General features: G+C 26.3%; 1 protein-coding gene across 2 annotated transcripts in view; it reads left to right on the top strand.

Annotated features, from left to right (window-relative positions):
- Window positions 1-18,592, top strand: part of Asap (ArfGAP domain of ASAP) — a 186,342-nt gene that overhangs the window by 58,247 nt on the left and 109,503 nt on the right. For both annotated transcript variants that reach the window (XM_067286018.1, XM_067286019.1), the window contains exons 10-14: window positions 4,186-4,348; window positions 5,851-6,024; window positions 6,096-6,143; window positions 9,444-9,483; window positions 13,751-13,799. In XM_067286018.1, coding sequence (XP_067142119.1) covers window positions 4,186-4,348; window positions 5,851-6,024; window positions 6,096-6,143; window positions 9,444-9,483; window positions 13,751-13,799 — 474 coding nt within the window. The remainder of the gene's footprint in view (window positions 1-4,185; window positions 4,349-5,850; window positions 6,025-6,095; window positions 6,144-9,443; window positions 9,484-13,750; window positions 13,800-18,592) is intronic.

The raw sequence follows: 18,592 nt of genomic DNA, 5'->3' as shown, positions 1-18,592 counted from the left end.
ACATATACAATATGTATTTAATTTGCTCATTGACCTATAGGGGATATTGATATTGACTTCATTGAGAAATCCTGTAGTTCATAGTTGCAATTAACACTGCTTTTCTCTGATTGGCCACTAGTTTGGCTTGCCTCTTATTGGTTAAAAAAAGTTTGGGATCAGAAACTATTTCTGTTAAATATGTCAAAAATGTTTTATTTATATCCGATACAGGTATGTACTATAATTGCTATTGTATTGATAAAATATCATACCTCCAATCAAACCAATTACTATTTACTGCATAGGAACCTCTATATCTCAAAACATGTTTATCTTGAATTTTTTCTTACTCCACTGAGATTTGGGATAGACAGGTTCAACTGTATTAGATTTATTTTTGATATTTTTTAAATCAAAGAAGTTTTACTATGAAATAGAATCAGTTTTTTAAAAGTTTATTTATTTTAAATATTTTATTTTAGGATATAAATAAGCAAAATTCTAATTATCGTTAGGCTGCAATTTTCAAACTGCAGACCTATGTATTCCTAATGTCTGTTTGTCCTTTGTTAATTTCAAGAATGAAGTGAATGAGATGAAAATGAAAACCAGATATGGAAAGCTTAGAACCAAAGCCCTGATTAACTATATACAAACTTTCAGTCTGGGTTAGAAATTTGTATATAGTTAATTGGGGCTCAAAATTTTCACTTTACTATATAGAGCAATAAATTTGATATAGAATTGATCCTTATGATAAATTGAGATCAATAATGTAGCACTCAATCCTATAAAGTGTGCAATATTTATGTGATCTCATATTTTTAAAATTTAAACAATATATATTTTTATATTTTGATTTATTCTGAAAGTAGATATTTTAAATTGAAATATGATCTAAAATTTCAGCCTGGCATTATGATGATGTCACAATAGCTAATTTCAATTTTATATAATTATCATTTGATTGTATAATCAGTACAAAATCATTAATATCAGTAATTTTGTAATTATTATATTTGAAAGAAATATTCTTATGAAATTTATGTTAATTTTTGAAAAATGAGTATTCAAGTTTATCATCAAAGCTATGAAAAAAATCTTAAAAAAAAAAAAATTCAAATCAAATTATCACCAGATACTTCAAAATTAGTAATATACTTATCTAAAAGCAGATGATGTAATAACAACATGACATCATTTGCTTTTGTCATTTAGGTAAGCCAACTTTTCTATTAAATTGAGGCTAAACTTTTTTAATATTTAATAAAGAGTTTTTAGACTTACTAACATTTTCATCTGTATTAAGTTTCCCTACTTCACTTAATCTATTCTTAAATTTTACAAAAGCATAATTTAAATTTTTGGTTCATGCTTGTAATTTATCAAGATATTCAATGAATGATTAAAACTGACTGTTAGTCACTATTTGTAATTTTATTAGAAAATGTATTTTGTCAAAGACACCAAACTGGCTCTTCATACCAAAATCCTGTAACAAGAACTTAGCCAAGAAATTTTCTTTAACTTTATTATCTTATAAAGAAGACCTTGACTTCACATTTCTAACTGATGAGTTCTGAAACTTTCCTTTTAAGCTTTTGAGAAGTCATAAATATTTAAAAAAAAAAATTAAACATTCTTTTTTCTTGTATCAACAGGTTGTGTATTAGCACTTCTGTTAGAAACAATTTAAACAGAATTCATATTGTTTTATCAAAATTTGTGTATTTGAAGAAGTTTAATTTTTGTTATTTGAACAAAATTTTGCTGTACTGTTAATATTTAATAATAAAAATAATTGAAATATAATATATATAAATATATAATATAATTAAATATCATGGGCATAGAACCAAAAGCGGCTAACTCTAAATTTTGCAGTTTTACTTTTCCTGCTGTTATGATTATATAACAAAGGAAAGTGTCATATTTGACCCTTCAGGTTTTTTGCAAATTTCCATGTTTCAAGACTTCCTGAACCCAAAAAAAAGTTCAAAAATAGGGGGAATTCCATTGTGTGTGTGTGTGTGTGTTGGAGTCTATTTCCTTTAACATCTCAGGATGGGGTAATGATTAGTAAATGAAATTTGGCATGGTAGCTTGTATATAGAGGACATTAATGCTATTAAATTTTGGTTATGAAAGGCCAAGGGCATAGAGAGAGGGGGGGATTGCATGTGTCATCTTGAGTGGGGTCAGACTTAACTTTTCTTGTTAGCATTTAGTTTTTTTTTTTTTTATAAAGCTCGTCTCTGCCCTGAAAATTAAATTTATAATAATTAAAAATATAGAAAGTTTTTATAACAAATTCTCGTAACAGATGGCACCACATACAATTTTAGTTATTTATATATGACTAGCTGTTACCCACGGCTTCACCTGCTCGGATTTTGCAATTTGATAGAAATAACCCTCTCTCGGTACTTCACTAAGGTTCTCAATCATTAGTTGTTACTAATTTGGTAATATTACTGATTTTTGTTTGTTTCAAACTATGAACTGCTAATGCACCTAAATTCAAGTTTCAAATATTATGGGATTTTGAGATACGATAAATGTGAGTTTAATTTTTTTTTTAACATAAATGACATTATCTGAAACTTCCTAAATTTAAATAAATAATAAAATGTAAAAATATGGAGTATTCACAAAGATAAAACCTTTGTCATTGCACACCATCAGTAGTCCATTGGAAATTACAAAAATTACGGAGACGACCTTCTCTTTTAGGGTACTGCCTCTGCAACAAACATGCAAAAATGGTAAAACGTCCTCTGGTGTTTCGCCACTGTCACAATATTATCTTTTTAAAAATTAACAAAGTAAAATCATGGCCGACGTTATTTCAGACACCATAGTAATTATTTAATTTATAACAATCTAAATATATAAAATTCTCACACATGTGACAATTAAATGCAGGTTGTATTAACTTATACTAACTTACAACTTTCTTACAATTAAGGAAAATGGAAAAAAAGCAAAAGGGATAGGAAAGGAATAGAAATATGCAGGTTTTTCGTAGCAACATGCTCTTGGATAGGACACCACTTCGAAACTCTCTTTTATTCGTGACCCTCTTTTTGTCGTAGACCTTTCGTCTATTCCTGACTTTGTCGTTTGTCCTGAATATTTTCTGTTCGTAGTCTATTTTTTCTTTCTAACTTCTTTGGCACCTCTCAGTCTCAGATTGTCTTTCTCGAGGTCTGGAGCACTCTTTTTCCTTCCCTACTTCTTTGAGGTTTTCACCAAAAGTGACTCTTTCTCTGTCTGTTTGGCCCTAGGGCCCCACACTGTCTCTTGTTCTACTTACTTTTGTGGAAAAGATAATCCTACCCAAGGGCAAAAGGATTAGACGGCCACACTGCAATCAAACAAATATGTAATAACAAATTTGAATTTAAACGGTTAGAACATTTGGTTTAAAAATCGTAATACGTAAATATTGTACGTTTGGAAATTAAGTTACCATCAGAAACAAAAAAATCGCATCTGAAATAGTACAGTAGAAGCCATTCTTCCGGTTAAGACTTAATACCCCCCGTGCGGAATTTTGAAAATTTGCATGCGTTTCCATAATGTACCCTAACTGTGTACCAAATTTCACCTCTTTAGGTTCAGCAGTTTGCTCTGGGTGATGATGAATTAATCAGTCAGTCAGTCAGTCAGGACAAGTAGTTTTATATATATAGATTAATAATAGAAAAGTTAGTTTTTAAATAAAATCTCATAACAGCTGGGAAAGTTACACAACTTGTTGCTAGATTTTTTTTCAATAAGAGATCATTCCTATTAAAATTACACATTCTATTTTGGACCATCAGCAGATATGTGAAATTCCAAATGGTTACATAAAATAGCAAATTTTTGGTTGGTTCAATTTTTAAATTGCATTTTCTAAAAATTACTGTTTTATGGTTAGCTGCTTATGGTTCTCTACCAATGATACATTACTAGATATATTATTATAATATAACATACATTATAAAAGAAAAATCGAAATATAATAATAATTAATAAAAGTGTATTTTATATTTCTGTTAAAGAAAATTTTAAAAAATACAAATGAAACAATTACTAGAAATTGCTGTGTAGTTTTTTTTTTGCTTGTAAAAAAATTAGTTTTGTAAAATTATTAAGATATTTTAATTGTTTATTTTCAAAATTTATAAAGTCATTTAATAAAAATTGTTCAATTAGTTATTTTCAAGATGGACTAAAAACAATAGAACACTTTAGTGGCTATATAACAGAACTTGCCACAAAACTTCAAAAAATTCGACAGAAACAAGATGAAGAAAGAAAGAAATTAATTGAACTTCGAAATACTCTTCGAAGTTCACCTTCTTTAGATGGAAGAGAGGTGAGTATAGAAATTTTAAATAATTGTCTGTGTGTGTGTGCCTGTGTGTGCTTTTGTCAATTTCTAGCTAATAATTTAGTTATCTGTAAACTGACATAGTTTGTTTTAAATATCTACACACATTCATATTCTTAAAATTTCAAACATGCTGAAAATGTAATCATTGAAAAATGTTATTTATTAATCCTATTTTATTAAATTATTTCAGTTTATAAAAAAAGAGCCAGGACAATAAATATACTTAAAAAAAATTCACAAAAATAGAAGAAATACTAAAATAAATTAAAAGTGTCTTCACAGTTTATTCTTTTTTCCCTCAAACATAATAGTTTCATTGTGGAGTTGACTTTTGTCTTAAGGCACTCATCTGCTTCAATATGCTCAATATGGTAAAATATAATGAATCCTTTCATTATATATTTTCAAGGTCATTTAACCACTAGTCCTTAATTTTAAAATAATTGAAAAATGTCAGTTATTTTTTAAGTAGAATTATCAACTTTCTTGAACTTTCTGGAAGACTCTTTGTATTCAGCTAAAGTTTTTAAATTCTGAGACTCCCAAATTAATGACTGTTCTTCCTATATTTACATATCTTGGTCTCTTGACAAGATCAACTTTTTTGGTTATATATTAAAACAGAGCAAAGAATAGGCAACAGTGTTTTGATATTACTGAGAGTAAAAACTGTCATGAAATTTCATGAAACTTAGTATCATGATGATGATGATAAAACAAACTGCTCAGTTCTGTTACCAAAATATATTTGACTCTGATTGATTCATTTCTGGTTAAATATTTGATTAAATAATCAAACAAACTTTGATCCTGTGTGTTGTGTGTTGGCCTGTATTTTTCTTTATTTCTTATAAACCAAAAATTTTGAAATTTAGCAGAAATACTTTTATATATAGGCATTGATGCTGTTAATTTTGGAGATTGTAGTCAAGAGAAGATGGAGGAGTAAGGGTGAAATCTCAAGTGGGGTCAGGCTTAATGAAAATTTTACTTGATTTACTTGTATTGGTATTCAAAACTTTTTTTTAAAAACTCACTCGTATTCCAAAAATAAAGGATTTTTTTGTGTTTTATAACAATTAATACTATAAAAAAATTATTTTTTAATAAAATCTTAATAACAGGTGACACAACTCAATTTTCTGCTTAACTTCTTGTTCAAGTGCTGAGAAAGTTGTAGAAAAGTCTTTTTTTCTTTCTTTTTGTTGTTGTTGAATGTTAAGGAATTATTTATTGGTGAAGTAATTTATATACAGAAAAAAATATATTCAGATATTTAGTAAATTTTTTTTATATAAAGTTTTATGAACTAAATTGAATAATAAAACTTACTTCAGAAAAAAGCAAATCAGAACTATTTTCAAAATTTTTTCTGAACCTGTTTTGTGGGAAGAAAAATCAATTATATTTTCTTTTAAGATAATATAAAATTAATTGAATTTTTAGTATTTTGCATAATAATAAAAAAAATTTCATTTATTTAGTGTTTATCAACTTTGCAATCAGGATATAGTCTCCATCAGTTGCAAGGTAATAAACATTATGGTTATACTAAAGTTGGTCATTTGCATAAGAAGTCAGATGGAAAAATGAGAAAAGTTTGGCAAAAACGACGATGTGAAATAAGAGATGGATATTTATATATATCACATTCTGATGTATGTAATAAATAGATTTTATGTTTAAATTGAAAAATTTTGATTTTAATTAATTTATTTTTTCTTTTTAGGAAACAAAGCCTCCTACTAAAGTAAATCTTCTTACTTGTCAAGTAAAAGTATGTATTAAAAATTTTAAATGCATGTGTGTAAATGTTCTAAGTATATATAAAAATCTCTTCTCTTAAAAAATAAATAAGTTGTTATCTTTACAATTTTTGTTCACAGTTACCATTGACAAAAAAAAACAAACAAACAAATATTCACTTAGAGACAACCTTTTATTTAAGGCTACATCTCTGTAAAAAATGTAAATTGGTAAAAATTTCTTCTGGAGATATTACCATAAATTAAAACCAATAGTTCATAAATGGCTGATGATAATTTACATAGTAAAAAATATATTGAATACAAAAAAATTTTGTCTTTACAATCCATAAATTAAAATCAATAGTTAATGAACTATTGGTTTTAATTTATGATATTGTTGCCAGAAGACTTTTTTACCAGAGGCTTAGCCGTAAAAGGTTGTCTCTGCAAATGAAGATTTGCATTTTTGGTTTGTCAGTGGTGATTGTGATACAACCTGAAGAGAGAAATTTTGTATTTTTCAATATATTTTTTAGTATGTAAATTACTGTTAGCACAAAAATTATTTTATTTCATTGAAATGAAATAATTCTTGTAAAATAATAATTTATTGAGTTGGTAGGGAAAGAACTGATTTTCTGATAACTTCTTTTAAAAAATTTATATTAGACTAATTTATTAGGAATTATAATGCCCTCAAAATTAGTATAATAAGAATTATTATTATTGTTGAGAATAATGAATATATTCATTATTTCTTCATATAATAATTTTTGAAAATGTCAGTGAAAATTGATATAGATAGGTAAACTCATTATACAAAAATAGAAATTGTTTTTATATTTTAACATAAAATATTTTCACTACAAATGTAATGAAATACTTTTTTGAAAATTATAGATACTGCAGCAATATTTCATGGTATTTATTGCATGTTTTGACAAAATATTAGTTGTAAGAAATTATAGAAAATTTTTTAAAACATTAGAATTTAGTGATAGAACAAAACACTAACACCTATAAAATTCAGCACTAATTTAACAAAACTTTATTGTCAAAGAAATGTTTTCAATTAGATTTAGTAGTCATCATAAGGTTCTGGATGTTTTAAAATGGAATAGAAATTTTAATATAAAAATTTGAAATTAGATCATATTCAATAAATCTGATTGGATAAAGGCTGCAATTTCACTAGAGGTTTCTACAAAGGAAAATAAATTAAAAGTTTCAAAGTACAATCTCTGGCTTGAAATAGAATGTTATTGCTTTTAAAGTTTATAGATGTATTTCTTTGAGGCCTTATATATTGGTAGTTTTTCCAAAGCTTTGAGATGTGTCTTATATCTAGTTTGATGTGTGCGTCATCAAATTGTACTTGTACTTTGTTGTTAGTAGCATGTGCTGACAATGCTGTTTCAGAATTGCCTTTTTTGATAGCAGCTTCATGCTCCTTCAAACACATATTTGGTATGTGTTTAAAGGAGCTGGGGTATGGAGTGACTGGTTGTTGCTGTGTATTCAGAATTTTGGTTCACTCTCATGTTCTTGATGATGGGAAATGAGTACACTCTAAGTAGTAGTTGCTTATCGACAATATCTTTATCATTCTGCAGTATGGAGTAGATGGTAAGATTGTGTTTATTGGTAACTTTTATGTTCTTGACCCTCAGTATTTCTTTGAAAGTACCTCTTAAGATAATTATTGTAGGTTATAACTTTATAGGAAGTATGTTCTTAATTGGTGTAATAGTTTGGAGAAGTGTACTTCCTAATTAACCCTTGACAATTTTCAGATTATTGTTAGTGGTATAATCCAATTTCTTCATCCTGTTGTTACTGTTGGATGAGTGGGTAAGCTCTCTCTTGACAGGACTTCAAATACAGAGATTTTGAAAGAGTATGGATCATATGGAACTGCAGGATTAAATAATGGGATATAAGACTATTTCCAATAAACAGGTATAAACATTTTGATCATGGATGTTGAGTAAAATGTCTAGGAAATGAACTGGTAGTGGGATGGTCTGTTTAATACAGAAATGAAAGCCAAGGGTTTTGTTATTTATAGTTGTTAAAAGCTGTTGTAGATTTGGTTTCTTGTGCCAAATTGTGAATATATTGTCAGTATACCTGGCATATAAGAGTGATGTTTATTTTAAGTGATTGAAATAAACATCAGATTTCAAGGTGTTGAGTGTTTTGTTTAAAAATTGCATCCAGTAATAATTATACTTAGCGATAGAACATTTTACATCTAAAAAGTATTTTTAAACAAAATATATAATAATAAATTCAGTGATAATACATGTCCTCATTGACTTGAACCATATCTTATATGCAATAATCTATGCCAGTAATAACTGTGAATATGTGAATAAATGGTCTTTAAAATAAAAATAACTTTTGTTGTTTTGTAAATTTTTTGTGGTTTAAAAACAAATATTTTAGTGATTTTTTTTTTTGGATATCTTATATAATATGATTCAAAACAAGGAATTATTTAATTTATTGTTTAGAAGTAAGTGGCAAATTAACTTAATTTTACTACTAGGGCTTTGTCTAACAATGATTTTAAAATATAAATTTTTCTTAGCACAAACATTTTATTTTTCTCAAAAAACAAATTAGTATGATTAATATAATAAAACATGCAATAAATGCCATGAAATATTGCTGCAGTATCTATAATTTTCAAAAAAGTATTTCATTACATTTGTAGTGAAAATATTTTATTTTAAAATATAAAAACAATTTCTATTTCTGTATAATGAGTTTATCTATCTATCTATATCAATTTTCATTAAAATTTTAAGATTATTTTTAACTAAAAATAATTTTTTTTTTCATTGGCAGTGAGGGAAGTTAAGACTAACACTTCAGATGCAACAATATTTTATCAGTAAATTAAACTTGTGAAATTTTGAAATTTTTTAAAAAAATATTGTTTGCCTAAATAGAAAACAACAGCAATAATCTAATTGAAGAAAGAATAATTTAATTAGGAAAGTTGAATAGAATAGTTCAATTAGAAATTGAATGGTTTAATTAGAAAAGAATAGTTTAATTAGAAATTGAAAATTACATTTTAATGCTTCATATTAAAGCTGACTTAATATGATGATACAGTATATTCATTCAGTTGTGTGATTAACAACTAATTTGCAAATTCTAATTTTACATTATTATGATAAAATTCTAGGTAATGTCCAAAAAAAAATACTGTAATATTTTATTTAGAGTAATTTCTGTATATTATAATTATACAAAAAAACAAACAATTGAGTAATTTCTTACTTAGGTAATAATATAAATTTATAATCTGTTTACAGATTATTCCAGAAGAGAAAAAATGTTTTGATTTAATTTCATGTATGTATTATAAAATAAATTTTTATTGTTAAAATAAATATTTTATATTTTACTTGCTTTAAAATTTGTATATATTAATTTTAATTTTAATTTTGGATTGCAATTATTTGATAGGATATTTTTTACTTTTATTGATATTGAACAATCAAAAATAAACAAACAATTGCTTCTTGAATGCATTTTAAGTGTTAGTACAGTATAATACATGACATTCAATAACTTTAAAAAAATACAATATATGATGATTGTTTTGAGACTGTTAATATTTTACACTGTTGAATGTAATAGTACTATTGCTTGAACTGTTGAGAGGGAAATATGTATCAATGTGCCTGATTACATAATGTTATTGTTCTCTGAATATTAATGTGAAAATAAAGTCTTATTTTCACATTAGCATTGTTTATTGCTAATGCAAGTGTTATTTTAAAATGGAACTTGTGTGTACAAAGAATTTATACAATGGAACTTAATTGTCAACTTTTAACCTTTATATAGAATTTTGTGTGTATGAATACAATATAGATTGTTTTAAAGGCTGTTCTTAGGATTACAAATTTGACCCAATTCAAGTGACTTCTAATTATGAAAGCAGTTAAAAACTTGTTTTCTTTTTAATTTTATAAGAATTACATTAAGTGAACTTCAATCATTTAAACAAATAACTTGTTTACTTTTAAATTAAAAAAATAATAATAATAATATATTAATAATAAAAATTAAAATGTTGAAATAACAAATTCATTATTAAAACATTTTTATTGTAATATTTTATACATGTTTTTCACATACTATAAAATTAATTTACATATCTGTAGCACTTACATTAATGATGCAGTTTCTCACTTTAGTTGAAATTATTTATTCAGATTTATTTGAAATAGCTTAATAAAACCTTTACTGAAATTTTATTTTTGGTTTTATTGTTTTGAAATTTATTTAAAACTATTATCATATTTAAGAGTACATTTATGGATCGGTACACATTAATACCCATTATTTTTATGTTTTTTGTTTCTTTAATTTTTTATATGTTGCACTATTTTTTCAGTGTTGTTAATATACTGTTAGAGTTATATTTTTAAATTTTTTTTATAGTTTATACAACATTGTAAATTTATTTAATTTATTGCCTATAATTGATACATATTTTTGCTTAGTTTTGTATGCTTTTAATCTAACTTTTATTTTTTAATTATTTATTTATTTTTTTATAAAAACAGTCATTTGAAATACAGGAAATGGTCATTAACTGTGTGTTAATTAGCTGTTGGGGATATCAATATATTTATTCTTAAATTAAGATACTAATTTGTTTATCTTATGCTGATTTTTCAGATACTTATTTTAATGGTTTCAATCTTTCATGTAACAGTTAACTTTTTAAAATTATTAATTAGTACCTGATTATCAGGCCTTTTCTTATATTTCAGATACAGTTGAACTTGTCTTTCTTAAACATGTTTTTCTCAAACCTCTATATTTCAGAATTTATTTTTTTCCATGCATTTTCTGCCTAAATCCAATATATTTTCCATGTTTATCTAAAATAATCTTTTCCCAAAACCTCTATATCTAAAAATACACACTGAAGTGTCAATTACAACTTCAAATCTGTCACTACATTTTGATAGCATAAATTCTAGTTTAGAAAAATCTCTTGAAATACATCTCTTGCAATAATGCTGCTTTTCTCTGATTGGCTATGAATTTGGTTTGCATCTTATTGGTTAAAGAGTCAGGCATTAAACTATTGAAAAATTATTTCTATTAAGGTATGACAAAAATTTTTATACCTAATAAGATATATACTGTACTTGCTATTGTATTAATAAAAACACTGTACCTCCTAATCAAACCTGTTACTGTTTAATGTGTAGGAACCTCTATATCTCAACCTGTTTCTCTCAGTATTTATTCTTGTTCTTGTGAGATATGAGATTGACAGGTTCATCTGTATTTTGAAATTTTCAACCTAATATTGGGGTTTAGTTGAGGCCAATGATTCTTGTCAACACACAGTCTTTTTTGAATGACATTTTCATGTATGATCCACTTTTCACTATGATGAAAAGTGGATCATACATAACAGTTTTTTTTAAAAAAGATTGATTTTTATTTCAAGAAAGAAGGCAGCAGCTATCATTCTTCTGTTACCCTTATTCTGTTCACTGAGGTTATGAGGAACCCAAACTTCCACCTTGCTCATCTTTCCCAGTTTTTTCAGGTGACAATTGATGGTTGATTGAAATTTGTGCAGTATCTCTGCTAAACTTTCTTGTTTGCCATAGGTTCTTCTCATTCAAGATCTTTAAACATTGTCATCAAAACCTGAGAAATGGTTTGGTCTTTGTTCATCTTGTAAGGACAAATCACCAGAATGTAATTTTGTAAACCACTTTTGAACTGCTCTATCTGAAATCACTTCACTGCTGTAAACACTGCAAATTTTTTCTGCCATTCCTGTAGCATTATTGATGAGTTTATACTCCCGCAACATAATATGGCATATTACAAATGCATTATCATAAATGGTTTTAAAAGCAATTTTTATTGCATACAGCTTTAAATTTTAGATTTAAAGATAATAAATCTAATAAAACTTAGTTGCAGTAACATATCATCTCACAAGTATTTGAATAACAATCATTCTTACCCTCAATTGGAAATTATTTATGACAACCCAATATATTGTTTATACATGGAATAAGTAGTATATGATTGTAAATGCTGTTTATATAGATGTACTGTAGGAACGCCCCAATATTACAAAAGTATCGATACCAGTATCATGAGTAGTATTAAAGTATCCATATCAGTATTGGTATCAATCTTAAAGTATTGATACCAGCCAGTATTGGCTGACATTGGGTATCAAAACTGGAAATTTGTTGGCTGTTTCTGTTTAGGTTTGATTTTGAAACCTGCTGTGCAATTGAAACTTTTAATTTTAACATAAATAACATGCTTTATTTTAATTACTTACTATTAACAAATTATAAAAACTGATTTCAGATATAAAGTAAATGTTAACAATGCTATATCAGTTGATTTGAGATTTTAATATATTTTTAAGTTTTTGAAATAATTGACAAGTTATTTATAAATAGTAATCTGAACTCTAAGTATACTATATATAGATTCTGAAAATAAAATTTGATATAATAAATTTATTGATATTTTGTTATTAATATTTACTACACAAGTTTAACTTAACCAAAAATAATGTAAGATTTGATTTTGGTTTCTGCCAAAACTGACTTTAAAACCCAAATTAAGTTTTGGTTTTGGATTCAGCTGCAAAATCAATTTTGATTAGATCTTACCTCTCTGTGAAAAATGTAATGATACCAGATCTGATAACTGAAGAAAAGTATCAATATCAGTATCAGAACAAAAATATCAAGTACAAAAAGTACTTGGTATCAAAGGTACGATTGATACAGTATCAGCAGTATTGGGATGTCCTTATACAGATGAGATGAAATATGAGGTGTACATTCTTCATTCTGTGTATAAACATATATGGAATGAGGAATACATAGTTATTTTTTTATACCATGTATAAACAAAATATATGTTTAAAACATCCTATCTGTCATTTATTTATTTAACTAGGACATTTCCTGACTTTGTCATATCATAATAGAATTCAGGTGGAGGTAGGCACAAAGGAGGTACCTCGATCCTTGTACTGTACGTGTTGGGCTGGACAAGGGATCCTTGGAACTTTTTGCCACAGAAGAAGTGATTCATGCACTTGCTTACACAGAAGAGGAGATCCTTGTACTTGCCAACATGAACAAAGCAATTGGCATTGATTGCTTTGTTCTTGTTTGTTTTTTCCTTCCCCTAAATTCTCTTAAGAATGCTCAATTGTGTCAGGGATGATGGTCATTGTTACTTTGATCTTGCTGTATTTTGAAAATGATGTCATGGACCCCTAATATCATTACATTTTTGAATTCTTCATCATAAATAATGGAAAATGGCAAACTTTAGTCAAAATTGATCGATCAAATTTTGAGAACAAATGCAATTCTGGAAGCCATATAGAAGTGACTTCACTAACACTCTGCCTCAATAAAAATGTTCATCTTTATGTTAAAAAGTTGTGTCTTTTAAAGACAATATGTTACTTTAAATATTTTAAGTTGATTTTCTTCTTATATATATTTTTATTATATACTATAAAAGTTTTGTTACTTTTAAATAGATATTATACTCAAATCTTTGTAATTTATAGAATAATATATTTTATTTTTAGATAATAGAACATATCATTTTCAAGCAGATGATGAAAATGAAATGGAAGCGTAAGTATTATGTTAATATAAAGATATACAAATTTAATTTAAGTATATATTCCTTTTAGTTTTATATAGAGATTATAAAATGATTTAATTATATTGTTTATTTAAATTAAAAAATAGTGTTTATTTAGTGAATAGTAAATCATAAATAAAGGCTGACTTTTACATTAATAACAAAGGATATACAGTAGAGCATTGATTATCCAACTCAATTGGGGACGGGTTGGTTGGACAACTGAAAAAATGGATATCCGAAAAGTATGAAAAAATACATTATTAGTATAGTATATTAGTATATCGCTATTAACCTACTTTGCATTGAATTTTCATTGATGTTAAGCCTAACAATTTTTTTTTTATAATAATAATCGTCGCTATTGTATCATTAAAAATTATTTCTTTATTTTGCACAAAATAAATACAAAAATAAAGCAAAAAATTGAAAATTAAGCCTGGTTTAAATACTGGCCTCCCTTTCATGGTCAAGCCAATGTTGCCAGCTAAAACATGCAAACATTTAACAAAAATAATATTAAAGTAGCCAAGACATAGCCAAATATTGTAGCTCCACATCACTAGCGGACACTTGAATTTGCCGACTAGAACGCGGTCAGTTAACCGATGTGATGGTTGATTGGAGGTCGGATAATCGATGCTCTACTGTAATTTTACATTTTAAATTTAATCTTTTCTTATAAGCAACAGAAAGAACTGTAATAAAAATAAATTCATGAGGGTTGGATTCATGAATTTATCATCACTGATATAAAAGTGTTTGAAGATATTTGTGAAACAAGTTAACTGAAATTAACCTGCATCATTACAACAACAGTAGTGTCATTATTCACCATTTTAATACAGTGGAGGAAATTTACATGTTATAAGTCTATAATCACATTAGAGTAATCAATAATAATCATGCAATAATCAAATTACAAGTATAGGTTAGGTCAGTTTATTTTTTGAATTTGACATTTCATCAAAATAAATATGCAAATATATACAACTTCATTCTTCATTTTTTAAGTTATAAAGCTTTAAATTTAATTTGACATCAATATGTAACTTGTCAAATTTTTTATGGTTTACCTATTATTTCTATGATTGCTTTATTTCTCATATATAAAACATTCCAATTTAGACAATCAGCCACAAATTTTGATATTTTCTATAATATTTTGAGCAATGTTGATTTTTGACAATTGTATGACTAATTTCCATAATGTAAACAATGAAAAAATAAAAAAAAAACATAATTGAACTAACTATTTAACTAACTGTTGACAAAACTAACTGTTTGATTTTAATTAAAATGGTTGACAACATTTACACAGTAAAAACTAAATAGAAGAAACTAAAATGTCTTCACAGCTCATGTTAAATGTAACTGTTTAATCTTACAGACAACATTTCTCTAATTAAGACAAAATAATTATAATTTGACTGATCTCCAACTGAGATGATAGCATTTTTAATGCTTTAATTAAAAATTAAAGCAATTTTGAATAAAACATTTTAATTTGTTTACATTAGAAGTGGGTATGACTTGCTCCTCTCCTGGCACCCTCCTCCAAAAATTTTATTACCCTGACTTTAAAAGACTATCAATTTACAATTACAAATAAATCTGATGTCAATCAGTGAAACTTGAGATAATTTACAGCAAGTTGAAATGTTTATTTCTCTGTGTTTTTGGATCAAATTATTTTTCAATAAACATAAAAAATGCATTTTTTTTTAAGTTATATATATTTTATATTGTTGATAATGAAAAAATTGAAAATTTAATCATAGTTTTTGTTGCAATGTGATAATTTGATTTTAATAGTTTAGTAATGTGGTATCTGTGAGATGCCACACAAGTCTTGGTGTTAATTGAGGGAATGCAAGCAATGAAAGGTTAAAAAATATGTAAAAATTTTAATTAATATTTTATATTGCTGTTTTTTATTCTATGTTTATGACTATTTAACAAATTTTAAAATTATGAAAAGTTAAACTTCTAATTTCTTACTATAAGAATAGATATGTATTATATCAATGGTGTGGTTTTCTCTATATTGATTTAAAAATCAATTCTTTAAATATTTCTTCAAAAAAATTGATGAGACTTCATAGGTTAAATTCAAAGAAGTTAACTCATGTGTTTTTGTCTGGACTGCATTTCATCAGAGACAAAAACTTCTGAGTGTTATCTTCGTTATTCTTTATTCACTATGCATTTCGGGTGCAAGATTTTTTTGTGTAACTTGCACCCCTCATCAAATGTTACATTTCTACAAATTGGTATAAATACAATTATTACAGTGATTATTATGGTAAAATTACAACTTTACAAATTACAACTATTATTACAACTTCCATTATTTGGATATATTTACACAATAGTGAACTAACCTGTTTTATGTTTAGACATACAGCTACACGGTGTTGATGTTGTATCCCTAAGGCTTTTTTAACTGTCTTTCTTTCTGTTTGCTTGTTTTTTTAGCCCCTCCCATTTCCTCCCATACGTTGTCAATCTCCATACCATTATTTAAGTTTATGGTTTTGTTTTTATTAACAATTGCAAAGTGTTCTTTGAATTTATGTAGATAACTGTCTTTTCCTCTATGGATTATTTTTACACATTTTTCATTGATTGTGCATTCAAACCTGCTGCAGTGATTTGTCCATGAGGATTGGTTATATTTAAGTCTAATTGCTGCTTCATGTTCTTTTATTCTGGTTCTGAGTTGCCTTCCTGTTTCTCCAATGTATATTGCTGGTTTTTTACATGTACTGTACATTTTATCTCATATACCACTCCTGCTTCATTTAGTATTTCGTTATTTTTAATTTTATTGTTATTGATGATGATTTTAATTTTATGTTTTAGTTTGGCTGCTAGTATAACACTATGTTTTCTGTAAACTTTTCTATATTTTTCAAATGTTCCTTTAATTAATATAGGGGAATAACGTATATGTAATATTCTCATTCTTATTTTTAACATTGAATCTGTTTTTTATAAATGTAGTAATCCATTTTTTTTAGTAATCTGTTTGGATAATTGTTCAAGATAAAAGTATTTATTAATTCATTTTTTTGTTTTTCTCTTTCTTCAGCCCTAGATGTTCTGTTCCATATCTTTGATAGTGCTGTTATAAAATTATTTCTTTTTATTGTTATAGGACTATACAATTTATAATTAAGAAGTTTATCTACATTGCTGCTTTTTTGTAAGGTTTTATATTGATAGTGTTTTTTTTTTCTCAGTTTAAAGTTATGTCTAGATAATTAATTTCATTTTTATTTTCTATTTCACTTTCAAACTTTAGAGTATTGCTTAGTGTGTTCACATAGTTTAATATTATATTTTCATTAGTTATTTCTTTGTCATATATTATTATGATATCATCTGCATATCTGGCCATAAATACTATTTCATTTAGGTTTGCTAATTTTGTATCTATTTCTTTCATGCATATTTCTGCAAGTTTTGGTCCAATTATTGTTCCCATACTAATACCATTTTTCTGTCTATATATTTTTTCATCTATATGGAAGTAATTATTTTTAAAACTGTATTTTAGTAATTATAGTAGCCAGCTATGTATGTCTAGATTGTATAGGCTTTTTTCAATTAATTTTCATTTTATTGATTGGTACATAAAAATTATGTCCAAACTTAGTAGCCTATATGTTGGTTTCATTTTTGCACTCATAAGTTTTCTTATTAATTTGTCGGTGTTTTCTATTGAGTAGTCTGAATATGGGACTATTTTAAGTTTTTTCTTTATAAACAGTTCTAAATTAGATAATATTGTGTGTGTAAAATCTACTAATGGTCTGCATATATCCCCTGCTTTGTGTATTTTTAGACGTATTTTAAGTTGTGGTTTTCTGATGTCGTTATAGTTGAGTATTTGTTTTTTCTCAGCTGGTGTTACCTTTTTTTGTTTATATAATTTTGTGATTTCTTTCTTCATCCATTTTTTTATTTCTTCTTTTGGTTCTTCTGTTAGTTCAACAAAATCATTCATTAACACTATTTCAGATTTTTTCGTTTTTTCCCATTCTTTATCAATGATGATGATTTCATTGGTTTTATCTGCTTTGATTATATTTAAATTATTTTTCTTTAAGTATTTTTTTCAATATTGTACATTTTTTTGAATAATCTTTCCCCCTATCTCTTAACATTATCTCCCCTATTTTAGTGCTGTTTTTTAGTTTTTTAATGTCTTCTTTTATTTGGTGTTTTAAATAAATGCCTTAGGGGATACAGCATCAACACTGTGTAGCTGTATGTCTAAACATAAAACAGGTTAGTTCACTATTGTGTAAATATATCCAAATAATGGAAGTTGTAATAATAGTTGTAATTTGTAAAGTTGTAATTTTACCATAATAATCACTGTAATAATTGTATTTATACCAATTTGTAGAAATGTAACATTTGATGAGGGGTGCAAGTTACACAAAAAAATCTTGCACCCAAAATGCATAGTGAATAAAGAATAACGAAGATAACACTCAGAAGTTTTTGTCTCTGATGAAATGCGGTCCAGACAAAAAAAACATGGGTTAACTTCTTTGGATTTAACCTATGAAGTCTCATCAACTTTTTTGAAGAAATATTTAAAGAATTGATTTTTTAAAGCAATTCTAATTTCTTATTGACCATAGCTAACAAAAGTGTTGATGACTTTTCCACTTTCTTAGTACAAAATGCTAATTATGTTGTTGTCAGTGGTATAACACTCTACAACACCTTTTGTGAATCATATCTATGACAAGTTGTTAAACTATTG

Source organism: Centruroides vittatus, unplaced genomic scaffold (assembly GCF_030686945.1).
Source record: "Centruroides vittatus isolate TY-2023 unplaced genomic scaffold, ASM3068694v2 scaffold_324, whole genome shotgun sequence".
In the NCBI taxonomy this organism is placed as follows: Eukaryota; Metazoa; Arthropoda; class Arachnida; order Scorpiones; family Buthidae; genus Centruroides; species Centruroides vittatus.
The sequence above is the reverse complement of the archived record's forward strand: the minus strand, read 5'-3'. Positions and strand labels throughout refer to the sequence as shown.